The 22,493-nt window shown below is 43.7% G+C and overlaps 2 protein-coding genes across 2 annotated transcripts in view; both read right to left on the minus strand.

The window, feature by feature from the left end:
- LOC127005852 (nuclear pore glycoprotein p62-like) overlaps positions 1 to 11,259 on the minus strand; it is a 42,037-nt gene extending 30,778 nt beyond the window's left edge. Inside the window, exons 1-2 of the mRNA XM_050875138.1 lie at positions 11,115 to 11,259; positions 9,503 to 10,071 (exon numbers count right to left, since the gene is read on the minus strand). Coding sequence (XP_050731095.1) covers positions 9,503 to 9,679 — 177 coding nt within the window. The 5' untranslated portion in view covers positions 9,680 to 10,071; positions 11,115 to 11,259. The remainder of the gene's footprint in view (positions 1 to 9,502; positions 10,072 to 11,114) is intronic.
- Positions 11,260 to 13,660: 2,401 nt separating this feature from the next.
- LOC127003414 (uncharacterized) lies at positions 13,661 to 22,035 on the minus strand. Its single transcript, XM_050870049.1, has 7 exons — positions 20,551 to 22,035; positions 19,189 to 19,372; positions 18,082 to 18,279; positions 17,549 to 17,674; positions 16,954 to 17,028; positions 16,155 to 16,280; positions 13,661 to 15,310 (listed from the first exon to the last, which is right to left on the minus strand). The coding sequence occupies exons 1-7, from the start codon at positions 20,871 to 20,873 to the stop codon at positions 15,092 to 15,094; spliced, it is 1,251 nt and encodes a 416-aa protein (XP_050726006.1). The 5' UTR covers positions 20,874 to 22,035; the 3' UTR covers positions 13,661 to 15,091.
- Between the last annotated feature and the right edge of the window lie 458 nt (positions 22,036 to 22,493).

Here is a 22,493-nt window from a genome sequence, read left to right on the forward strand (position 1 = left end):
GTAATATTATGCAGCCTTTCGAATATAGCTAACAAGCTCACAAACAGTCTACTACAGCAACCATTCGATAACAAATTACATAGTCTGGCAGCTTATCCAAGTTTGGCTCACAAACGACAAAGAGAGAGAGAGAGAGAGAGAGAGAGAGAGAGAGAGAGAGAGAGAGAGAGAGAGAGAGAGAGAGAGAGAGAGGTCCTTTCATTTCAGAGCCTTGACCGTCATCCGTTTATCTTACTCCTTATCGAATCTTTTCCATATACTGCTGCATAATCAATGTATCTTGCTGGTCCTAACATAAGGTTCAGAAACTTGGTGCCTCATAAGATAATTAAGAGAAAGCTAAGAAGCGAACAGCGAGGAATGGAGAGAAAAATGAGGGGTATAACGGAGCCAGGAAGTGAGCACCAAGTTGAAAATAGTTTAGGGACAATTAAGAATAAGAAATGGACTTGAGCAGGTTATATCATACGTATAACTGATAACAGATGGACAACCAAAGTAAAAGCGGCAACACAGGATTGTAGGAGTCAGCAGGGCAGTTAATGGACCGAGTGGAGAGTTGAAGAGTATTTGAGGAGCAGGACAGAGTACAGTAACAGCAAGTTGAGATGTTAAGGATTTGGGAAAGGCCTTTGTACTGCAATAAAAAAAATGACTCCTCCTCCTCCTCCTCCTCCTCGTCGTCTTTCATCGCCTTGAAACTTCGTGCAACAAAAATCTAAAATCAGCACATCGATGACTGTATACACGCAAGTCATACCAAACTCAAAAGAAAACATCAAGCAGCAGGACACACACACTCCTGCTGCTTGATGTTTTCTTTTGAGTTTGGTATGACTTGCGTGTATACAGTCATCGATGTGCTGATTTTAGATTTTTGTTCCACGAAGTTTCAAGGCGATGAAAGACGACGAGGAGGAGTGTGTGTGTGTGTGTGTGTGTGTGTGTGTGTGTGTGTGTGTGTAAGCAGCAGTCGTAGCATAAAGAAACAAGGCAGGAGTGACAGGGAGCTTACAAAAAAAAGTTAAATAAAAAAATCATGTTCCCTCCTACATGTTTTTCCCCCTATATCCACCCAACGCGGTTCAAGTAATATACCTGGAAGGAAACACGTATTGGGGAAATTCTACCTCGAGGGAGAGTTTACGGGGAAGGGAGGAGAGTATCCCTGGGGGCTTTGAGTTGGCGGGCGTGGCTGAGAGAGAGAGAGAGAGAGAGAGAGAGAGAGAGAGAGAGAGAGAGAGAGAGAGGAGGGGAAGGAGAGGGGACTGCATCACACGTCAAACGAGGACAGGAGCGGCACATAAGAGCGAGAGTACCACCGGCTTGGCGAGAGATTTCCGCTCTATGGTGAAGTGCACGTGACAGAGTCGTGGTGGTGGTGGAGATAGTGTCTCTCTCTCTCTCTCTCTCTCTCTCTCTCTGCATGATATCTGCAATGCTTCCCTTCCTTTCCCTCTCCCTCCCTGTTTTCTTCCTCCTTCGTTAGCTACTCCAAGGCCTCGCGTGTTATTGATCTCATTGATTCTATTAGTATTCTTAGACAATTATATGAACAAGATGTGTTATTAGCAATGATTGATGTGCTCATTTTTTTTTCTGTAACAACCTATCGATCTTTCTGGATACGTCATGCTGTTTGCGTTTGTTAGTCATCCCATTCACTTTACTGTCAATTTCCTTTTCCCTCGTTACACTGCTAACCCAACCCCGCCACCCTTACCACCTAACGATTCAAACTCACATTTACTTCATCCTTTCAGTCAGCAATCCCTTTTTTTTTCATTCATTTCTCTTCATCTTTTATTTTATCCGCTCAATCTTACTTTCACTCCTCCTCCTCTCCCTTCTTCAATAAACTTCCCATTAACACTGCACCTACAAATCTTCTACTCCACTTATACTCTCCATCCATCCTCTCATTTATGATTCATGCTTCCCTTTTCCTTTTTTCATCGTTAACTTTCCCTCCTTCCCTTCCTCCCACCCTTTCTTGATATCTCTCCCCATCTACCTTCTCCACCACACCAGGCAACCACCCATCATTCCCTTCCTCCTCCTCCCTTAAGTTTCCTGGCCAAGGCTCCAGCTTAGCTACTTTCTAGTTTCTACTGGTGCAGGTTCCTCACAGCCACCCTACTATACTGCTGCCTTACCACGCGACCACACCCAGATTTTCCTTCGCTACCGCCACGGCTTCCATCTCTCTTCCTGGCCTGTTTACTTAAATATACCTCTCTCTCTCTCTCTCTCTCTCTCTCTCTCTCTCTCTCTCTCTCTCTCTCTCTCTCTCAGGTGCCATTTGTGTAGGTCTTAAAAACATACCATAACACTGTAAAAGCAAGAATAACACCAAGAAAAATATATCAAGAAAGAAGGATTGAAGTAAATAGATGCAGAAAAATGACTCCCGCTGCAGAACAAAACCAGAGAGAATGAAGGAAATAAATAAATGAATACAGGAAGCCGAAAATGCAGCACAGAGGAGCAGAAAGAGCACGAGGCAGACAGGTGTGCTGGGCCCCCGAACACCTGTATACTCAAGTGTGTGTGTGTGTGTGTGTGTGTGTGTGTGTGTGTGTGTGTGTGTGTGTGTGTGTGTGTGTGTGTGTGTGTGTGTGTGTGTGTGGTGTGTGTGTGTATGTGTGTGTACGCTGAAAATTCCTGACCCGAGGTAAGAAATATTGAATGGAGAAAAATTACTAACGAAAACTTACTTTCACTTGGACAGATTACAGAAAAGATATGGTAAAAATGTATAGGAGAGAGAGAGAGAGAGAGAGAGAGAGAGAGAGAGAGAGAGAGAGAGAGAGAGAGAGAGAGAGAGAGAGACTGACTTCGCGTGTGTCTTGTAACGACACACACACCTGAGACACACCCGTTTAAATGAACACCTGGCAAGGCCTGCGGGCGCCACCACCACCACCACCATATGTAGGTAGCCTATATGTCGTTACCAACACCTACTAGACTTACGACATGACCACCATCCACCATACATTACAACGGCATGACAAATTTCACTTTCCTATACTCATTCGGTGGACATTTTTTTCTTATAATGTAGAAAGAAAACTTTTTAATTTTGGCATCCTCTATTTTACTTGTTGGAGCAGCATGTTGCGGGCTTTTTTTGGCCCTGGGTCTGCCGCCTTTACTGTGACAAAAATAAAACGTGTCACTTCTGTGTTTATTTTTAGTTTTCATGTAGCTTGATCCTTTATCTTAGTCTTTCAATATGTGCTATATTTACGTTTGCTCTTGAACCGCAACAAATTTTAATGAGGGTTCAATGCAAGTTGATTATGTATTACTACTTTTATCATTATTATCATTACCATGACCCATTAGCCACGCATGAACGGAAATACTGTTACCGAGAAATCGTCTCGCGCTAATAACGTGGGTGTATTTACATATTATCACAGCAATAACTTAGCGTAAAAGACAAAAAAAATCTTATTAATAGAAAGCATTACCAAGAAGGCAGCACGTGCTTAATTATTAACGTTGACGTTACACAATACTTGCTATAAATCATCACAACAATGAAAGTGCGTCAGAAAAATATTCATAATTATTAATTACAATTGGCCGCCACCACCGACTACTGGCTGGCTGGCGTCGGGGTGACTGCTTGCTTCAATCCATGGAGGTAATAAGTGCTTCAATCCGCTTCCCCCCCGTGCCTCCTTTCCCCAACGAGTCTCCCCCACGGTCTTCCGCCGGCCGCTCCAGTTCCAGCAAACACTGTACCGTGGACGCCGGTCTCGCCATGACCCGGCTTTTGCAAACTTTCTATTACAGGTTTCCGCATTGAGAGCTCCGGCAACCCCGCCCCCTCCCATGCACGCCAGTTTGCACCTCGTCATCCTGGCAGCTCGGGGCACAATCTTATCACGGCAAGAGCCACCAGCTCACTCTATCTCCCGATACAGCAATCTTGTCCTCCTCCTTCTCCTCCACCTACACTGCCATGTACAAACACCACCCTTCATACCTATTACGAAATACTTGTTGATCATGTTCACGGCTCCACCTCTGTCTGCAGCCCTGCATTAATTGCGTTCAAGTTTATTATGAGCTGCCATGTGTAAGTTTTTCATCTCAACACCTTCCTCCTTCTTAATGACTCTTTTATTCCGCAGCGGTATTGCTTCCTTGCTATCTTCTATCACCATTTTTCACGCCAACTGCTCTTATGAACTTGCTAACTTGAGCCCCTCAAACCCTTCCGCGGCCTCGCTGACATGCCTCTCTAGCTCGACCCAATGGTGTTCAGTTTCCTAATGTCGAGTTAATCAATATCTTCACTTTCAATCCCTCCACTAATTACCGTACCTCTACAACAACCTCCTGTCGTCTCTACTTCCTACGACTAAAACGCTTTCAAGAATGAATGCATGGATATCTCCAACCTAAACTGACCCATTTTCAGCTACTCTGGGAAAAATATTTTGCGTTCTCTTTTAATACTCTTTAACTGCCTTAGTTGTATAAAAAAAAGTTGACTATAATATCGTGTATAAGACCTCTTAAGGAAGGAGAGCTTATTGAACGATGAGCTTATTAAATGAAGATTCTTTGATAGCGGTCGTTGGCATACATTAATGATATATTCCAATGGCATTTTTTTTTAATGGACTAGGGGAAAGCTTTCATAGGCAGGGAATACCATATTACTTTTTCATCGCTCATATATTCCTGAGGATGCATTCCCTAACAAGAGTGCAAGCACACACACACACACACACACACACACACACACACACACACAACCATACCACTTTCAACTGACCCTCCACCGCGGTTATGTTGTGTAAGTCGGCACGGAGTAAAATAATGTGAACATGCAGGCACTCAGTAAAATACTCAAGACAATAGCATGCTTTTTCGAGAAGTCTATTTACTATGCCATGATGCAACACCAGCGTAACCTCAAATCCTTTCTCTTCCATCTCATCTTCTTCCTCACGATGCTCTTCAGGCCCACAGTTCTTACTCTTTACATTATAAGGAACCAACCAACCCTCGACTTACATGCAGTAGCTAAATCAAAGGTTCAGCCTGTATATTTATTGTGGTTTCGTGGAAGGTCTTACAACTATTCCATGATGTGATGCCAACCTAACCTCAATGCTCTTTATCTATATTCAATCTTGTTCCTCCTGATGCATAATTACGAGCCTAACCTTTACCTTGTTCCTCCCTTCTCCATAATGCACACTAACCTAACTTCTTTTCTCTCCTCTTTCTCTTTCTTCCCCACGATGCATTCCAGACCCACACCTAACTTCTTTCCTCGTTCCATTCTTCAGCCCCGAGGAAGTGCCTGCCTACCAGAGCTTCACATTCATTTCCTGGTTCCTTCTAACGGTGGCAACGTGCATCAGTGGTTTGAGCAACGACGAGGACACACCGCAAGTGATGTGGACTCCCGCATGGCAAGACGATGATGATGGGCTGTGATTTTGAAGAAAGTTCGTGGGTCTGGGTCCTTATGATATTTCTCTCTCTCTCTCTCTCTCTCTCTCTCTCTCTCTCTCTCTCTCTCTCTCTCTCTCTCTCTCTCTTATCGTGACTTGCCAGGGAGAGAAAACTTACCCAGCGTGAGGAAGGCTCGAGGATGCCCCCTCCACCCTCCTTCTCCCTATACCCTCTCCCTCTTGCTCGCTCGCAGCCCCCCGCCTCGTATTCCTGAGTGAAGGGTGTCTGGATCCCCCTCTATTGGGCTGAACAAGCTGGTGGCTATGTAGGAGCAGGAAGAAAGGCCCTCGGCATTTGGAAAGGCCTGGTTTGGGGGTGCGTAGTCGAGACAAGACAACCAGCCAGCCAGCCAGCCGGTTTGAGAGGGCCTTCCGGGCTTGCTGGCTGACTGGCTGACTTGCATGTTACTATACGAGCGAAGTGAAGCAGCTTTCTCCTGCATTTTAGATCGACCACCTACCGCCACTCATGTACACCACTACTACCACGACGACCATGACTGGTCAAAACTCAACAGCAATTCCGATTCCGGGTGGTTTTAAGTGTAGAGCAGATTATACTTTGTTTATCGAGCTTACAGTGTCATTGCCTACACACACACACACACACACACACACACACATCTCCCCCTTTTACCTACTAATGATATAAATAGAGGTTACCCTGCTATATATTTTGAACGAAGAGAACATCAAATTGCAATACTTTCATCAACAGCAGAACTCGTACACATACATACATACATACATTATACTCTTACCGTTCACTCTTATACAACTAGGCCAGCAACATCCGAATCAGAGAGGATGAGCCAACTCTGACCTGTATTTCAGTCATGCCCGTTACTCACGGCACAAAGGGGGAGGAAGGTAAGGGTTGGGGAGAGGAAGAAAAGGGTTGGGGGAGGAAGGAAGGGGTTGGGGGAGGAAGGAAGGGGTTGGGGGAGGAAGGAACGGGTTGGGGGAGGAAGGAAGGGGTTGGGGGAAAGAAGGAAGAGGTTGGGGGGAAAAAGGAAAGGGTTGGGGGAGGAAGGAAAGGGTTGGGGGAGGAAGGAAAGGGCTGACGGCAGGAGGATACGGGCAAGATTCCAGTAGTAAGGTATTTCCTGTTTTGTCAGTTTTAAACTCCACAAAACTTTCTAACACACTTCCATTAACCTGCAATCGATAGCTCTGAATGTGGAACGACAGTCTTACCTATATATAATTTCCTGCATGACAAAAGAAGGATGAAAGAAAATCGAAATGAAAGTGCATGTAACAGTTACGGTAAAAAAAGAAGTAAATGTCTTAAAGTTTCTGACATTTCCATTACCTTGCAATTTGTGGTTTAGGCTGTGGAATAAGTACTATTACCTATAACAGCTTGCAATATCAAATAAAGGAAAAGGGAAAGCAGGAAAAAACCAGCGCAAGTTATAGCCAATCACTTACTAGTCAAAGGAAAAATAAAAAAAAGGAATAAAAGTAAAGTCGGAATGCACGTGATAAAAAGAAAGATACAAGGAGAAAGCAGTAAAGTCCTATGGGATGGAATGCTATCAAATAACATGAGCAGAAAGTATGAACCGAGAAACCTCATGAAACCCAATCCAGTGATCATGAGAACGGGGAGAAACATGCAACTCAAATCCTTCCTCTTCACCTGCGCCAGCCACAAACCTTCAACCACTCGCCTCCCACCCACCCTACCAACCCTTCAGTCCCTTCCTCCCCTCCCGGCACTCACCAGCCACCCCCGCACCACTTTCACCCGACGCCGGTGGAAGGGAAGGGGGCGGGGGTGGAGGAGGTGGGGGGATGAGGTGAGGGGAAAGAGGGGGGTGTTTGCTTTCTCATCACGTTCCCCGGCGTTAGTAAAGAGGCCGGGCCACGAGAACGACCTCGCTTCACGTTGGATCGGCGTGAGTAGGATGAACGCCTCTTTAATTAGAGCAACCTACATGTTCACCTGTACCGACATGATCACCTGTGCTGCATGTGCTTTTCCCACTTACCACCCCCACAAGTTCCTTCCTCCCCTTTCCTTGTCTGTTGAAGTAATTATCTTTTTACGGTAAAGGAGACAAAGCTAGGTATGCACACGCACGTACGCAGAGAGAGAGAGAGAGAGAGAGAGAGAGAGAGAGAGAGAGAGAGCAACACACTGTTCCCACATAAAAGAGTAAAATGTCAAGAGAAAAGATGCTAAGTTGCTAACAAAGAAGAATCAAATTTGCAGGAATGATAACTCTTGCTTGCTTGTATGATCTCTCTCTCTCTCTCTCTCTCTCTCTCTCTCTCTCTCTCTCTCTCCATGTCAGCACAAGGACAGGTGGAATATAATAGGTGACAGACAACAATGTGTCACGTAGTGTTGAAAAGGAAATATATATCACGGCGTTCCACATATCACGCAACCACCCACCCACCTAGCCAGTTACCCAGCTTCCTCCTCTTGACTTTCTTTGGCATTTACTGCACTTGCTATCTAATACTAATTTACGAATGAATCCATCTTTTATTTCTCATCCATCATTGTTTACTTGACTTTCCATCTAATCACTTACGGTATGTATTTCTATCTTCGGACCTTCATATATTGGTTTTCCTATAATTTACTTGAGATTTATGTACATGCACCCATCTTTAATATTCCACCTGTGTCCAGTTTGTTTTTATTTTGGTGGGTATCTATCTTATTTGCACTTAATCTATCACAACCATCTATATAGTTTCCATCGGTCACTCAGCTTATTGCCCACCTTATTGTACTATATTTATGACCATCTAGCTATTCGAATGAAGGTATACTTTTTTTTTTCGTCATAAGCTTCAGTGTGTGCGGGAAAGCATACATAAAAAAAAAAAAATTGAAACATGGCATGAACAGAAAATTCACCTTTGGCAAATAACTTCCAATTAATATACCACCAAGCTGCCACCGTTGACGGTTAAGACACGTGCCACATCTAATGAGAACAAATACGTGCGATGGCATGAGAACATATTAAGCTATGTAAGATATCAGCTAGGATTTGAGTTCGGGTTTCTAATAGGAAGCCTCATCACTATATCAAAGAACATGACGATGCGAAGAAACTACTTCATGGAAATCCTTTAAAATAGTGTCTTAGGACAGGACACGATAAAATAGGAGGCAATGCCCGATAAATGGAAACCTGTTGAGGACAACAAACTCCACACACCTGCTCATCAATACCGACCACCTGCACTCTTACCTATGCAGCATGACCGGTTAAGAGCGGCAGCAACAGGAAGCGGAGTGGTAACAGGTGGTTGATTAGCAAAGGAAGGTACAGCATTTGTTATTATACATCAAGAATCTCATGTGTGCACTCATTAGGCCTCGTTACCACACCTGGGAAGGCCGAGATGTCCAGCAACCTGTTGTATCGTGGGGACACCTGTGTGAGGCAAGCCCGAGGTAGCGTCCCCCCCCTCTCCCTCCCCTTCCCTTCCCACCCGTTCCGCTCGCTTCGCCATGTGGGCCTCGCGTCACCGGCCCTCACCGCCTACATATGTTCACCTCCAGGCAGAGTAATACAACATACACCCGCATTTCAACCATGTGGTCCTCGAATATACACGTGAATGTCACCTCGGAACGGGTAAACCAAGGAAATGGGTGAGAAATAACGACGAATAGGGTGGAAATATGTGCGTGAGGGGCGGGCCAGCCGGCATGGAGGCCAGCTGATTTTGACAAGGCAAGCAGTTAGGCTTCATCTCGCCCCTCCCCCGCTGCTGTCATGTCAATCCTCACTTCATCTAATTCACATTCACATACACTAACATCAATATTAAGGGAGAACACGTGACCACAAGCACGCAACACATGGCAAAAGACGGACTGATTTTGACAAGGCAAGCAGTTAGGCCTCATCTGCCCCTCCTCCCCACTGTACATGTCAACCCTCACTTCATCTAATTCACATTCACACACTAACATGTATAATAAAGGAGCACACGTGACCACAAGCACACAACACATATCAAGGGAGAGACAAACTTACCATCTTCCAGTCAATAGTCCCCGAGTCAAGCACTTCCTCCTTCACGTCCTCGTCGCTGCCAGCACCCAGCACCTCGGAGCTGCTGAAGAGCGTGTTCTTGAAGCCATCGAGGCCCTTGGAAGCGGGATCCTCCTTATCGAAGAAGAGGTCCAGCATGCTAAAGTCCGTGGAGCACATGTTTGCGGGGATAAAGTCACTAATATTCCGTGTTAGATATCAGCACCACTGTTCACTCGCTAGCACATAATCACTCAGTGTGTTGTCAGGGTGTGTTGTTCCTCTCATGGGTCACCGTCAGTAGTAGGTCCACGCGGCCCTAGTGCACGAGGGTCAGCCGGCAACTGGTGCTCATAACAGCGGCTCACCTGCCCGCCGGTGCCTGGATCTGGGCCTCATCGCGGTAACGTTCCAGGAGGCGTAACAGAGGAAGGGACTGGCACGGGCGTCCTCGCGGCTAGAGGGACGGGTTTAAACTACTCCTGAGTGATACGTTCAGGAAGCAGGGCGGTGAACGTCTCCCCAGGGAAATATTTCTGTATTTTCTCTGCCTACACGCTGTATATTCATCTCTGTGGAGGGCGTGGATGGGTCAGATAAAGGGTGATGCGTGCTTTCTCTCTTATAACAAAGCGCATGGGTCCAGTATGGTTGTATATGGGGTAACATGTGATGAACGTATGGCAAGGAAACAGGCCAGTTCATTTTGAGAAAAGTGAGCCCGTGGCAGAGTCATCAACGTTGGCTCCGCCCACCTCTAGCCTCGCACCGCCACCCACACCCTCTCCCTACATTTCCTACTATTTAGATATACTGTTTTCAAACATCCTACCACTTATTAGCCGTGTACAATATCATCAGTAATGTGCTATGTATATGTTCAGCTAAGGATGATACTTCGTTTGGGTGCAGTCTTTGTGTTTAGGGTTGAGGTGGGCGTGGGTTGCCGGCGCCAGATTTAAATGTATAAGCCATGTTACAGTGCTGCTGCAACGGACGGGTTTCCTTTTATCACCATCACCAGTTTAAAATAAGAAAGCATTTACATCCACCAGGTCTAAAATATTCGTGACACTTCCATGGAGAATCGACGTTAGTATATATGTCAAGGGATAGATACGAATTTTCACATAGGCCTATTTGGTTAGTGGCAGAAATATGTTTGCTTGGATGCCTGCCCTCACCACCAGTGTTTTTAATAATGATTTGAAGACGAAACTACACTGTATGTCTTTCACTATTACTTCCTAAAGGTATGAGCGGCTGCACTCACTTTCCACACACCTGCATGATTAGCATTCTCAGCACCAACGAGAAGAGATTAGTAGTAACGCGTCCTCTCTCTATGATATTTATGATATTTCACAGCACAATGATGTCACTTTGATCTATCACTGTGTCAATCATGTCACTATATTTCAACGTCCAGTGGCCTCCCAATGTCAAAATTAGCGCTCTCAGCATTTACGAGGAGATTTCACGTGTATTTAACTCCACATATTAGCGTCCTTTTCCTCTAATATTTCAAGACACCTTGATCTATCAGTGACATGTAGTTTCGATATTTCATGACCCAGTGGCCATTATCACAAGCCATTCCCAACCCCGCGCCCACCTTCTAGCTCTCTCTGCTCGTTGACTGCGGCGTGTGGAAACTGTCAGGTTGGGCTGGGAGAGTGATTGCGTCATGCCACACGGGACTTCCCAGCCCAAGGCACACACACTACCCACTCTTCCATCCTTTGATAAGCTTTGGATGGTTGTCTTTGATCCTGCAGGGCATGTAGTCAAGGAAGAGAGGTGGCAACTAGGAAAATGATGGGCTGAACGTGTTTTTCTTTTCCCTGTACTACAGCTTATATTTGCTTTGTTGTTGCCTGCCACGTTGGCACTTATACGTACCTTGTATTGGTGTGATCGTTACTCATGCTCTTTTTGTGTGTGTGTGTGTGTGTGTGTGTGTGTGTGCTTCACTGATAGCGGACACCGTGAACTTGTAATTGTCTTATCATATTTCATCAGCATTATCATCATCTCAATTATTATCATAAAAAATATAATTATCCTAGAATCCTCATTATTATAAACATATTCCTCATTATCATCAAAATCATATCATTCATCTTCACCACCATTATCATCACCACAATCATCATGATCTTGGTGATAATAACCTTACTTTCGGTGTCCTTTTGATGTGGCCTATATACAAACACAGATATATACTTAGCATAATGAAATAAGATTTCAGAGTAGTTGAAGAGAAAAAAACTTACTGCAGCCAACTCTCATGCCTCCTATTTGTTCATGTGTTTCAGCATTTTCACTGATATGTTTCGATTATCCTAGATTTTTTTGATTTTATTATGAGAACATACAATGAAGGTATAAGTAGTGTTTTGTACATATATTCTCTTACCGGACCTCTCAAGCATACACATTTGCATATTAATTTTTAGGCTTCGTTGTCGTTTTAAATCCTGTACAGTGACGATGTTAAAGTTAGGTTCCGTCTTTTCTATGTAACTATTTTTAATTAACCCTTCAAATTTCCTCATTTACTGCCTTTTTTTTTTTTTTTTAGATTATTGGCACGTGCAGAAATAACGTTAGTCCAAGCTTAGATATATATTGCTTCTCCCTGCTGTGTTTCCTTCGTGACCGAATATGTAGATTTTTACCATTTTGATTAACATTAGAGCATTATGGACTTGGATGCACACAAGGAAGAATGGAGATGAAAAGCTGGATATAACACGGAGAGATAGGAAGTGAACATCATGGATTAGACAAGTCAAAAGTTGAAGATAATTTAACAGCGATTACAAACAAGAAATAGACAGGTCATATTGTGCATAAACTGAACAACGATGGAGAAAATAACACGCACACACACACAGAGAGAGAGAGAGAGAGAGAGAGAGGTTCACCAGCACCTCTAGGACAGTGGGTTAACAGGTTGCATCAGCCAGCGGACTTAACACGAGCACTCATTGTCCTGCCCTGCCAGGCCACGCCACTCCCCTTTGTGTGTCCTTTTGCTCGTCTTGTTGCTACCATTATGTTGTGTGTCACGCACCGAGTAAATACGCAAATACCGCGTAAGGCGTAGCCAGCAGCATGATGCGACGGTGTGCCCGATGACGCAATTTTAGGGATAACCCACACAGGTTGGTTTGCCAGCACGTGTGTTTGATTTGCGAGCAAGCAATCCGTATTAGTCTTTAAATTATATACTTTGAGTGCAAATCTGGACACCAGTTTACATGCAAGGTGTGTTTCCACGAACCATGCACAAGCCGTAAATGAGTCATAGAATAATACAGCCTTCCAACATTGGGTCGTCATGACAACGTACGCACCTACGTCAAAATTACGTCACAGGAATCCCTCGTTGATGGGAGTGTTTCGTATCGCTGTGCACTGAAAAAATTCGCGAAGGAGGCAGCGAAATGATGTCAACTCACTTGGAGGTCAATATGAACTCCAACATGAGTTTCTGCCGTGAGGTAATCTAAAGACGTGTTTACTAATAAAGCGGAGTCTCATGGAGCGATCGAGGCACAGGCCCGGCGCGAGAGTAGCGGCCTGCCAGCGTGGAGCACCGCCACTGGCCCTGCCGCCCGCCGGCCCCGCCCACCCCGACACACCCCCCGGCACCGCCCACACACACACACACACACACGGGGAGAGAGAGAGAGAGAGAGAGAGAGAGAGAGAGAGATCATATAATATGAGTATTATTTTTACGCTTTGCCAAGGATCAATATTAAACTGCAGAAAAGATAGAAGACGGTCGTAACATGTAAGCACGACTTCCTGGCCCGAAGCAGCCCCTGTCCCAGCCCGCCCCCCAAGCCCCTCCCATCAGCTAGTCTACCTAATTATCTGCCTATAATGAGTGCGTATAAAATTTTGCGTATGTTATGACCTATATCCACTGTGTCATGGGTGTAGCTAGAAATAATGTGGGTGATTATCAGTTACTTATGCTGTAATGGCCTTCAAAAAATCTCTCTCTCTCTCTCTCTCTCTCCCCGCGTGTCAGTCACCCCTCGGCGGCGTCATATGTGTGGGCTTGGGCTACTGTGGTTCGTAGCGGCGACGTGCTGTGCCAAAATTCATTATTATTATTGTTATTATTATTATTATTATTATTATTATTATTATTATTATTATTATAATTATTATTATTGTTGTTGTTGTTGAAGTTGATGTTTTTTTTGTGTGTGTCTTTTTCTTCCTCTTAGTTCCTTCTTTCTTCCAACGTCTCTTAGGCCAGCGTGAGTTCCTTATTTATCTTGGTCAAAAAAAGTTTACTCAGTGCCCTCTCTGTAGGTCGACCTCGCTATTAAAACACATCTACCTACGTGGCGGAGGGGCATTATGAGGTATTAACAGCTCATCATCAATTGGATTTATTGTTAAAACTGAATAGAGTTGATGGGACACGCACACAGCCTATACCTATCTATCTATCTGTCTTTCTATCTATCTATTTTTCTTTGTTTCTTTGTTTCTTTCTTTCCTTCTTTGTTTCTTTCTTTTTTCCTTTCTTTCTTTATTTCTGTCTGTTTGTCTGTCTTCCTCTCCACTTTTCGTACAGTAAAGATCATGAAAGAGAGAGAGAGAGAGAGAGAGAGAGAGAGAGAGAGAGAGAGAGAGAGAGAGAGAGAGAGAGAGAGAGAGAAAAGCGCTTGGAACCTCGTCATTCGGGCAATGGTAAGCAAGGTGCACGTGGGAGGCCACCTTTAACTTAGACCAGACCCGACGAATATAAGAAACAACTATGATACCACCGTTTCCTCTTCTATTTTTTTCCCCCACAAAAAATGCCCAAGGAATCACACCAAGGAACCACTAGATCAGTTTTCCTCAGGCATTTCTTATTACGACTCAAATTTCGTCTAGAGAGTACCACCATGACTGACCATTTGCAGCCACTTCGACAGCACCAAGAAAAGATATGTATCAATCTCCGTCCCAGTATTTAGCTATCTATCTGTGAAGACCTTAAAAAAGACCTTAAAAAAATCCTGCTGTCGACTCTTTTTACGGTAGTCACTCTCAAGCCCCCCCTCCCTCCACACACACACACACACACACACACACACACACAAGCCCAATAGCCAATAAGATTAAACATTTTCCAGCATCTGCCCTTTGAATAGCTTGAAGCAGAGAGAGGGCGTAGCTTGTTGGTGGACTGGGTAATAATATATACACATGATGGGGATGGGAGAGGACCTTATTTGCAGAGTTAATGTGAACAAGGTCCTTAAATCACATCAAGGATTTTCGAGGACCCTCAGCACAGGATACATCACTCTATAATGCAGGTTCCAAGCATTGCAGTCAGCGTTACCAGATTATCGTACTCGTAACATAACATTTATCAGTTTCAGACTCAAGAACGGCCGTAACCACACAAATAACGATCTACAAGTAAAGTTATTGTTAAACCCGCTAGTTATTGATGTTTTTGCATTAGTTGTGGGTCAGAAACCGGAAAATGCAGGTTGCTAAGTTTGATAATCTGGTAACGTTGATCACACTATACCTCTAAGCAGGATTCTTGCATCACACTATCCCTCAAGACAGGATCCTTGCATCATACTGCCACGACAGACTTGTAGGACGCGAAATGTTGAAACCGCGCCGTTCCAGCTCGTGCATGAAGGTGGCGTTGGACCAGTTGGTGTTGACGTAGAGCAGCTCGCCGGCCGTCTCGTAGCGCACACCCAGGTCGTCGACGAGATGGATATCGTCTTGCACGTTGTCCCAGTACAGCACCCGACGGAACCCTCGCGCCTTCAGGGGATGTTGAGAAGGAAAGGATTATATATATGGCATCAGTCTATCTATTTGTCTATCTAAATGTTATCTTTTCATGTGCTAGTCTCGTACACGCACGAACACTTTCAACAAAATGCTCCTAAATGTTTTAAGTTATTGCCATCGTAAAAAATATAATAGTCGAGGATTTTCAAAGAGATAGAGAATGTATACGTAAGTGAAGTTAGATTTGAAGCAGCTCCAGGAATCATCCCCTCATTTTTTGTTGAGTGATCGGAACTGGCTATCAGTGACAAGTGCACTTAATAAATCATGGCTGGCTCTGCTGGTGACATGTGTATGATAAGGAGCAGCCAACTCTATTAGTGAAGGATAATGAGTATATGATATAATGATGTAATAACTGAATCGAGTAATCTTCTCTAATACTTGAGTAATAGGACAAGGGGTCGTATTATTAAACATTTCGGTGCCCAAGTTCACATATTTGGCAAGGCTTTCGTAGTTTTGGGCATTTCCAGCGGGAGTTTAATGACCCTGGTTGTAGTTTGACCTTTCTTCTGTGCCATGAACCTACAAAATCACTCACTAGAACTCAACTGATCTCCTTTTCGGCCTTTGGGAATAGTTGATGTGAGAGGCGGAAGAGTCAAAGGATACCAACCAAGGACTCACTTCATTATCAACAGTGAAAAGTAGGCTAATGAGTGCAATTTTATATAGTAATGTAATACCTGAATCAACTCATCTACTTTAACACTTGATGAGTAATCGGGAGAGGACTAGCTTTATCATCGACAGCTTTATCAGTGAGGGGTGATGAGGACAGTCTCTATCACCGGCGAGTAACAAGACCTACCTCGATCATCCTGAAGACATCGTAGCGGCTCTGCAGGGCCTCCAGCCACTTCTCGCGGGGAACATCGGCCGGGTGATGGGCGGTCCGGCCGCCGACCAACTGTATCGCGTGCACTTCCACTGCCACCTACAAGGATAACAGACGAGAGACCTACAACGCATTCGTGAAAAACATGTTTAATATCTATAACACATCAATAACAAACAAATGTGAGATCAATAACATATCCAAAACAAGCATGTGAGATCTATAACATCCATACCAGAGAGATGAGAAATCTGTAACACATCCATGGATGATATATTTTAAGACTTGTAACACATTCATTACGAACAGATTTAAGACACCTGTAACATATTCACCAGTTAAAACACTCAAAGATATGTATGGCACACTCACTGCGTATATATTTGAGAGTTGTAACACGCACTTTACAAAAATCCATTAACGCATTCTTTGCAAACATATTTAACTTCTAGTACACAATCACTATAAACTAAGGGGATACATGTCAAGGAAACGGAACTATATGTATGAGCCCAGACATTGAGGAGGAGTTATATCACCCCAACTTTATCTTTATCAGTATACATTTGGAGTATAATACCCAACAATATTTTGTATCTCTCAGCGCCATTATACATCGCGTCGCCGTGGCTCAAAATCTAAATGAAGTGTAATGTAATAAAGCTACAGGCCATGTGGTGCAGATGGATGCATGGACGAGAACAGTTACCCTCGATAACAAGACGCCGCACGATTGACGTAACCAGGTAATGTTGTTCTCTAATTAACTTACCTGTCCAACGGCGTCAAAAAGGGGGTCTTCGGCGATGTCCGTGAGGGACTCCCACTCGCTGTTCTCGATGTCCATCTGTGAGTGTGTATAGATAAAAATCAGTAGGTAGTTCTAGTAGTAGTAGTAGTAGTAGTAGTAGTAGTAGTAGTAGTAGTAGTAGTAGTAGTTGAATTAGTCGTAGTAGTTGCTGTTTTTGTTTTTGATGTTGTTGTGGTTGTATTTTTATTATTATTATTATTGTTATTATTATTATTATTATTATTATTATTATTATTATTATTATTATTATTATCGTTATTATTATTATTATTATTATTATTATTATTATTATTATTATTATTATTATTATTATTATTATTATTATTATTATTATTATTATTATTATTATTATTATTATTATTATTATTATTATTATTATTAGTAGTAGTAGTAGTAGTAGTAGTAGTAATAGTAGTAGTAATAAGTAATAATAATATAATAGTTTTGGGGTCTCGTGTATTCTATTCCTTTTGGTACTGTAGGAGGTAAGAGAGATTTTATTCAGGTACACATTCAGGTGCGCCTTAACTTAAATTCAGTGACCAGGTGTACTTACCTTGAGCACGTGTATGAGGCGCCCCTGCAGGCCCAGTTTCTTCACGTGGTTCCGGAGGGTGTCCATCTTCACCCTCAGCTTGATGTTGTCGAAGTAGTTAACGCGATCCGAGTTTGCCAACCCCTCCTGCCGACGGTAATACAATGGACTTGATTTAGATTTAACCCAGTAATCCAATGCGGGGTTACTCCTGAGAGGTGATTCGTAAAAAGCTTGACTTTGTAAAATTGCAAGTTAATCATTGTCATTATTATTATTATTATTATTATTATTATTATTATTATTATTATTATTATTATTATTATTATTATTAGTAGTAGTAGTAGTAGTAGTAGTAGTAGTAGTAGTAGTAGTAGTAGTAGTAGTAGTAGTAGTAGTAGTAGTACTACTACTACTACTACTACTACTACTACTACTACTACTACTACTACTGCTACTACTTATACTACTACCACTACTACGATTACCGCTACTACTACTAAGCATACATTTTGAAGGCTGGAAATATAATGCTGCGAATCATAGGCGCTTACGTTATGAAAATAGGCGTGTTCTTCCTCCCTGGCCAGCTCGGGGCTGAAGTCCAGCACGTCGAACATGTGCACATCGCACGGCAAGTTCACTACGGCCTCGTCGAAGGATGTGTCCATCTGGACGCCGTAAGAGAGAACGAGACACCGTTGGGAGTTCCTCGGCGCTACGAGTCTCAGCGGTGCATCGAAGCACAAGTACTGCAAGAGGGAAAGATTCCAGGTCACCACTGTAGCTCGTTATGAAAATTGAGAGGGAAGACGAGACGCTGATGAAAATAAATGCCTTGGTGCAACAAGTACCAGAGCAGGACCGAGGCACGCGGACTGCAGGAGAGAAATATTACACTGCAGGTCTTTGCTGAAAATTAAGTGTAGATATGCGACTGAAAAAGAGACGAAATATCTGGTTCCCTTTTCTGAAATGCAACAACAGGGTAAAAATACCTAGCTATATTATACCTTGTGGACAGACAGCAGACAACATGATAGAAAACAACAACAATAACAACAACAACTTGACTTTGAACCAAGGGGCGACGAGAATCAAAATTATGTGTTACAGAGATCTCTAGCGATCTTAATTACTTGGACATCCTCGCCTATACACTTATGCCTATAAATGGAAGAAAAGAAAGTAGACTGACCAGAAGTTCAAATGGCAAGTGATGAACATCTGGGTGAACAGAAAGGTAATTTATGAAGAGAAAGCTGATCAGATCGAGGCAGACGAGGAACAAGACAGACAGGATCGGGTAAGTTTCGTCAAGCAAGCCCGACTGTTGGTGAGCAGTGAATGGAAGGCGTGGAAGAACGAAAGGAAGGCACGTAATGATGACTGTAATGGAGGTGATGATAATCACATTATACAGGGAATGATTTTAATGACTATAATTGACGATGACGATTACATTCAGCGGATGGCTATGATGGAGGCGATAACGTTTTGGGTATGGCAATTGATAATGGTGGTGGTGATGATGACGATGGTGAATACATACATAGGATTGCTAATGATAATGATAACGACGAAGACGATGGTTGTGATAATGATGACGACGATGACCTGATGTAATAACTATCCTTGTGTAGAGAAGAATGCATTCCAACCTTGTGTCCGTCCATCTGGTTCCTTTTGCAGGTCACGTGGCCACCCATTCTGATCAGCTTCCTGCAGTAGACCTGAGGCGTCTTGAGGTACTTGAAGTAGTCGCCCACGGCACTCAACTGGGGCCTCCAGGGCGTCCAAACACCCCGAGGATCCAGCATGGTGAAGGGGAGGGGGGGCGGTGGGCTGAGGGAGAAAGGGGGTGTCTTAATATATAATAACTTGTGACTGAACTTGTGGCTAGGGGAGAAGGGGGGGGGGGGGGGGCTTAATATATGATAACATTTGACTGAAAAAAAATGATGCTCAGAATGTACGTTTAGATAAGACCATTCTTCTCACATTATAGTTATGGTGCTTTTAGTTGGTTTATCTTTTGTGTAGGTAAAAGTATAATGCTGGAGGGAATGTATAAATATAGTGTGTTACCGAAGGGCTTTTTTTTGGGGTTGGGCGGTGCATGGGGATGAGGGGAATGAACTCTGTGGGGACGAAATTCTCACTACAATGACCAGAAGTGGGTAACACTGAGGTGTAGTTGGCAGATAATCTTTTTTTTTTCTTCTTCTTTTTTACAACAAAGGAGACAGCTCAAGGGCACACAAAAAAGGAAACAATAATAAAAAAAAATACCCGCTACTCGCTGCTCCTAAAAAAGAATCAAAAGAGGTGGCCGAAAGAGAGGTCAGTTTCGGGAGGAGAGGTGTCCTGATACCCTTCTCTTGAAAGAGTTCAAGTCGTAGGCAGGAGGAAATACAAATGAAGGAAGATTGTTCCAGAGTTTACCAGCGTGAGGGATGAAAGAGTGAAGATGCTGGTTAACTCTTGCATAAGGGATTTGGACAGTATAGGGATGAGCATGAGTAGAAAGTCGTGTGCAGCGGGGCCGCGGGAGGGAGGGAGGCATGCAGTTAGCAAGTTCAGAAGAGCAGTCAGCGTGGAAATATCGATAGAAGATAGAAAGAGAGGCAACATCGCGACGGAATTTAAGAGGTAGAAGACTATCAGTAGGAGGAGGAGAGCTGATGAGACGAAGAGCCTTAGACTCCACTCTGTCCAGAAGAGCTAACAAAAAGATGCATAGATTACTTTAAGTTTTGTAGGTATCGCTAAAACAATATACAAGTCTGTGCCGTAACGTGATGCATCGACATATTTTCAGACTGAACCTACAAGTAAAAAAGTACAGCATTATTATAGATGATTTATTTACTCCTCGCTAACGTCTGAGTCAGAGTTTTAGAGAATGGAATTAACTTCATGGAGTAAGTCTGTAGATATCTGAAGGAAATTAAAGGTAGAGCAAATTCTGTGTGTAATGCAGTGAGGAGTGAAAACTTGAAGGAATTACGGTGAAGCAAAACCTGTGTGTGTAGTGGAGTGAGGTGGTCCCAGGGGCGTGTAAACGGGGCACCACGCGACTCTCCCGCCTCGTCAGCGCCACACTCTCCTCCAGGCGCGTGTCCAGCAGCCGCTCCTCCTCCACCGGAACCACCACAAAGGGCACATACTCCCCCGGGTACCGGCCATCCTCTAAAGGCTTGGCGTGGCTCCAGAAGATGACGTACTCTGAAGGGGAAGGAAGGCTTCGGCGGGGGCTCTGTTCTACTACTATCATCAGCAGCAACGTCGACATCAAGAACAAGCAGATTCCAGGGGCACTTCGTCTGAGTCGTTTCACCACCATGATGATCGATCACTCACTAACCGGGAGTGAAGTGTGAAGCCTGACAGTGACATCAGTCTAAGTGTTTTCAAGTTCTTAATCACTGCTTTCTTGCAACTTTAGTACACATCTCTCCTTGACTCTCCAGGACCCGGACTGACTGGACCCTTCCACCCGAGTCAGCGCCAGTTTGACGTGGCGTAATTATTTTTGGACGCCGGATTTTCAACCCCCGCTGATAATTTACGATACTTTTTGTTGTCCTTGAGCCGTCTCTTTTGTTGTGAAGAAAAATGCGTATGCTTAAAAATAATGTAATGCCAGCAAGTTGTTTTACAGGAAAGGTGGAGATATAAAATGTGGAGTGAGGAAAAAGAATATCTTATTTCTTTTCCTCATCTCACCCACACATACGGATTTACATAGATATTCAGGCCACACAAATCCTTTGGTCCAGAAAAGCTAATGTTCTATAAAACTAAGTGAATGACATCAAACGACACCCGAGACGTTGCATTTCTGGATTGACTGGTTTTATTAACGCGCCGGAAATCCATAGAAGAAAGTTTAGAGATCGAAACTACTGCGAAAACTGAAATTAGCCATGCAATGAGTGTGGGAACCCGCGCGGCCGCAGGCGGAGTAACCCAAGCGTCCCGCTGCTCATCACCACCAATTTCTGCCTTAGTAAATTGATTAGGGCGAATGATTTAGAATGAAGTATAAACAGGTTTTTCAAACTAATCAACTGCGTGCACTAAACTACTAATGGTTGAAATGTTGATTTTTTTTTTTTTTTGGTATTTCCTCCCCAAGGGAAGAAGGCGGTTATCATTTTTTGACATTTCTCGTTCGTGATGTGTAATCAATAAACCCCTTGGATTTGTCCACATTGTTAAGCTGTTTAAGATCTTTAAACATGCGATCAGTTTCCTTCGGAGGCGAGCTTTCCATGAGAACATATTAAGCGAAAAGCCTTTCTTCAAATTGCTTGTTCGCAGGGAAGATATTATCTTTGTTACCTTACCTTATCACCTAACCCAGCATACATCAGACTAAGCTGAAATTCTACAAAAACCTTGGGGGCTCTGCCTTTCTTGGTTTGAAAGGACAATTACTTACTTTAGTGTCTCAAGCAAATTTAGTAATGCAATTACAGAGTCCAACAGTGAGGTAATTTATGAACGGTACTGGTCCGAGAACAGAGAGAGAGAGAGAGAGAGAGAGAGAGAGAGAGAGAGAGAGAGAGAGAGAGAGAGAGAGAGAGAGAGAGAGAGAGAGAGAGAGAGAGAGAGAGAGAGAGAGAGAGAGAGAGAGCTCGAGAGAGAGAGAGAGAGAGAGAGAGAGAGAGAGAGAGAGAGAGAGAGAGAGAGAGAGAGAGAGAGAGAGAGAGAGAGAGAGAGAGAGAGAGAGAGAGAGAGAGAGAGAGAGAGAGAGAGAGAGAGAGAGAGAGAGAGAGAGAGAGAGAGAGAGAGAGAGAGAGAGAGAGAGAGAGAGAGAGAGAGAGAGAGAGAGAGAGAGAGAGAGAGAGAGAGAGAGAGAGATATAGAGAGATAGAGATAGATAGAGAGATAGAGAGAGATAGAGAGAGAGAGAGAGAGAGAGAGAGAGAGAGAGAGAGAGAGAGAGAGAGAGAGAGAG

This window comes from Eriocheir sinensis, chromosome 3, assembly GCF_024679095.1.
Source record: "Eriocheir sinensis breed Jianghai 21 chromosome 3, ASM2467909v1, whole genome shotgun sequence".
Classification (NCBI taxonomy): Eukaryota; Metazoa; Arthropoda; class Malacostraca; order Decapoda; family Varunidae; genus Eriocheir; species Eriocheir sinensis.

What these genes read in the sequence shown, in the direction of transcription:
- LOC127003414 (XM_050870049.1), bottom strand. Translation starts at nt 20,873, where the DNA reads ATGGTGGTGAAACGACTCAGACGAAGTGCCCCTGGAATCTGCTTGTTC. An exon ending in AACACGCCTATTTTCATAAC is followed by an intron (nt 17,675 to 18,081) that starts GTAAGCGCCTAT and finishes TACCGTCGGCAG; the next exon opens with GAGGGGTTGGCAAACTCGGA. An exon ending in GCCTCATACACGTGCTCAAG is followed by an intron (nt 17,029 to 17,548) that starts GTAAGTACACCT and finishes ACACACTCACAG; the next exon opens with ATGGACATCGAGAACAGCGA.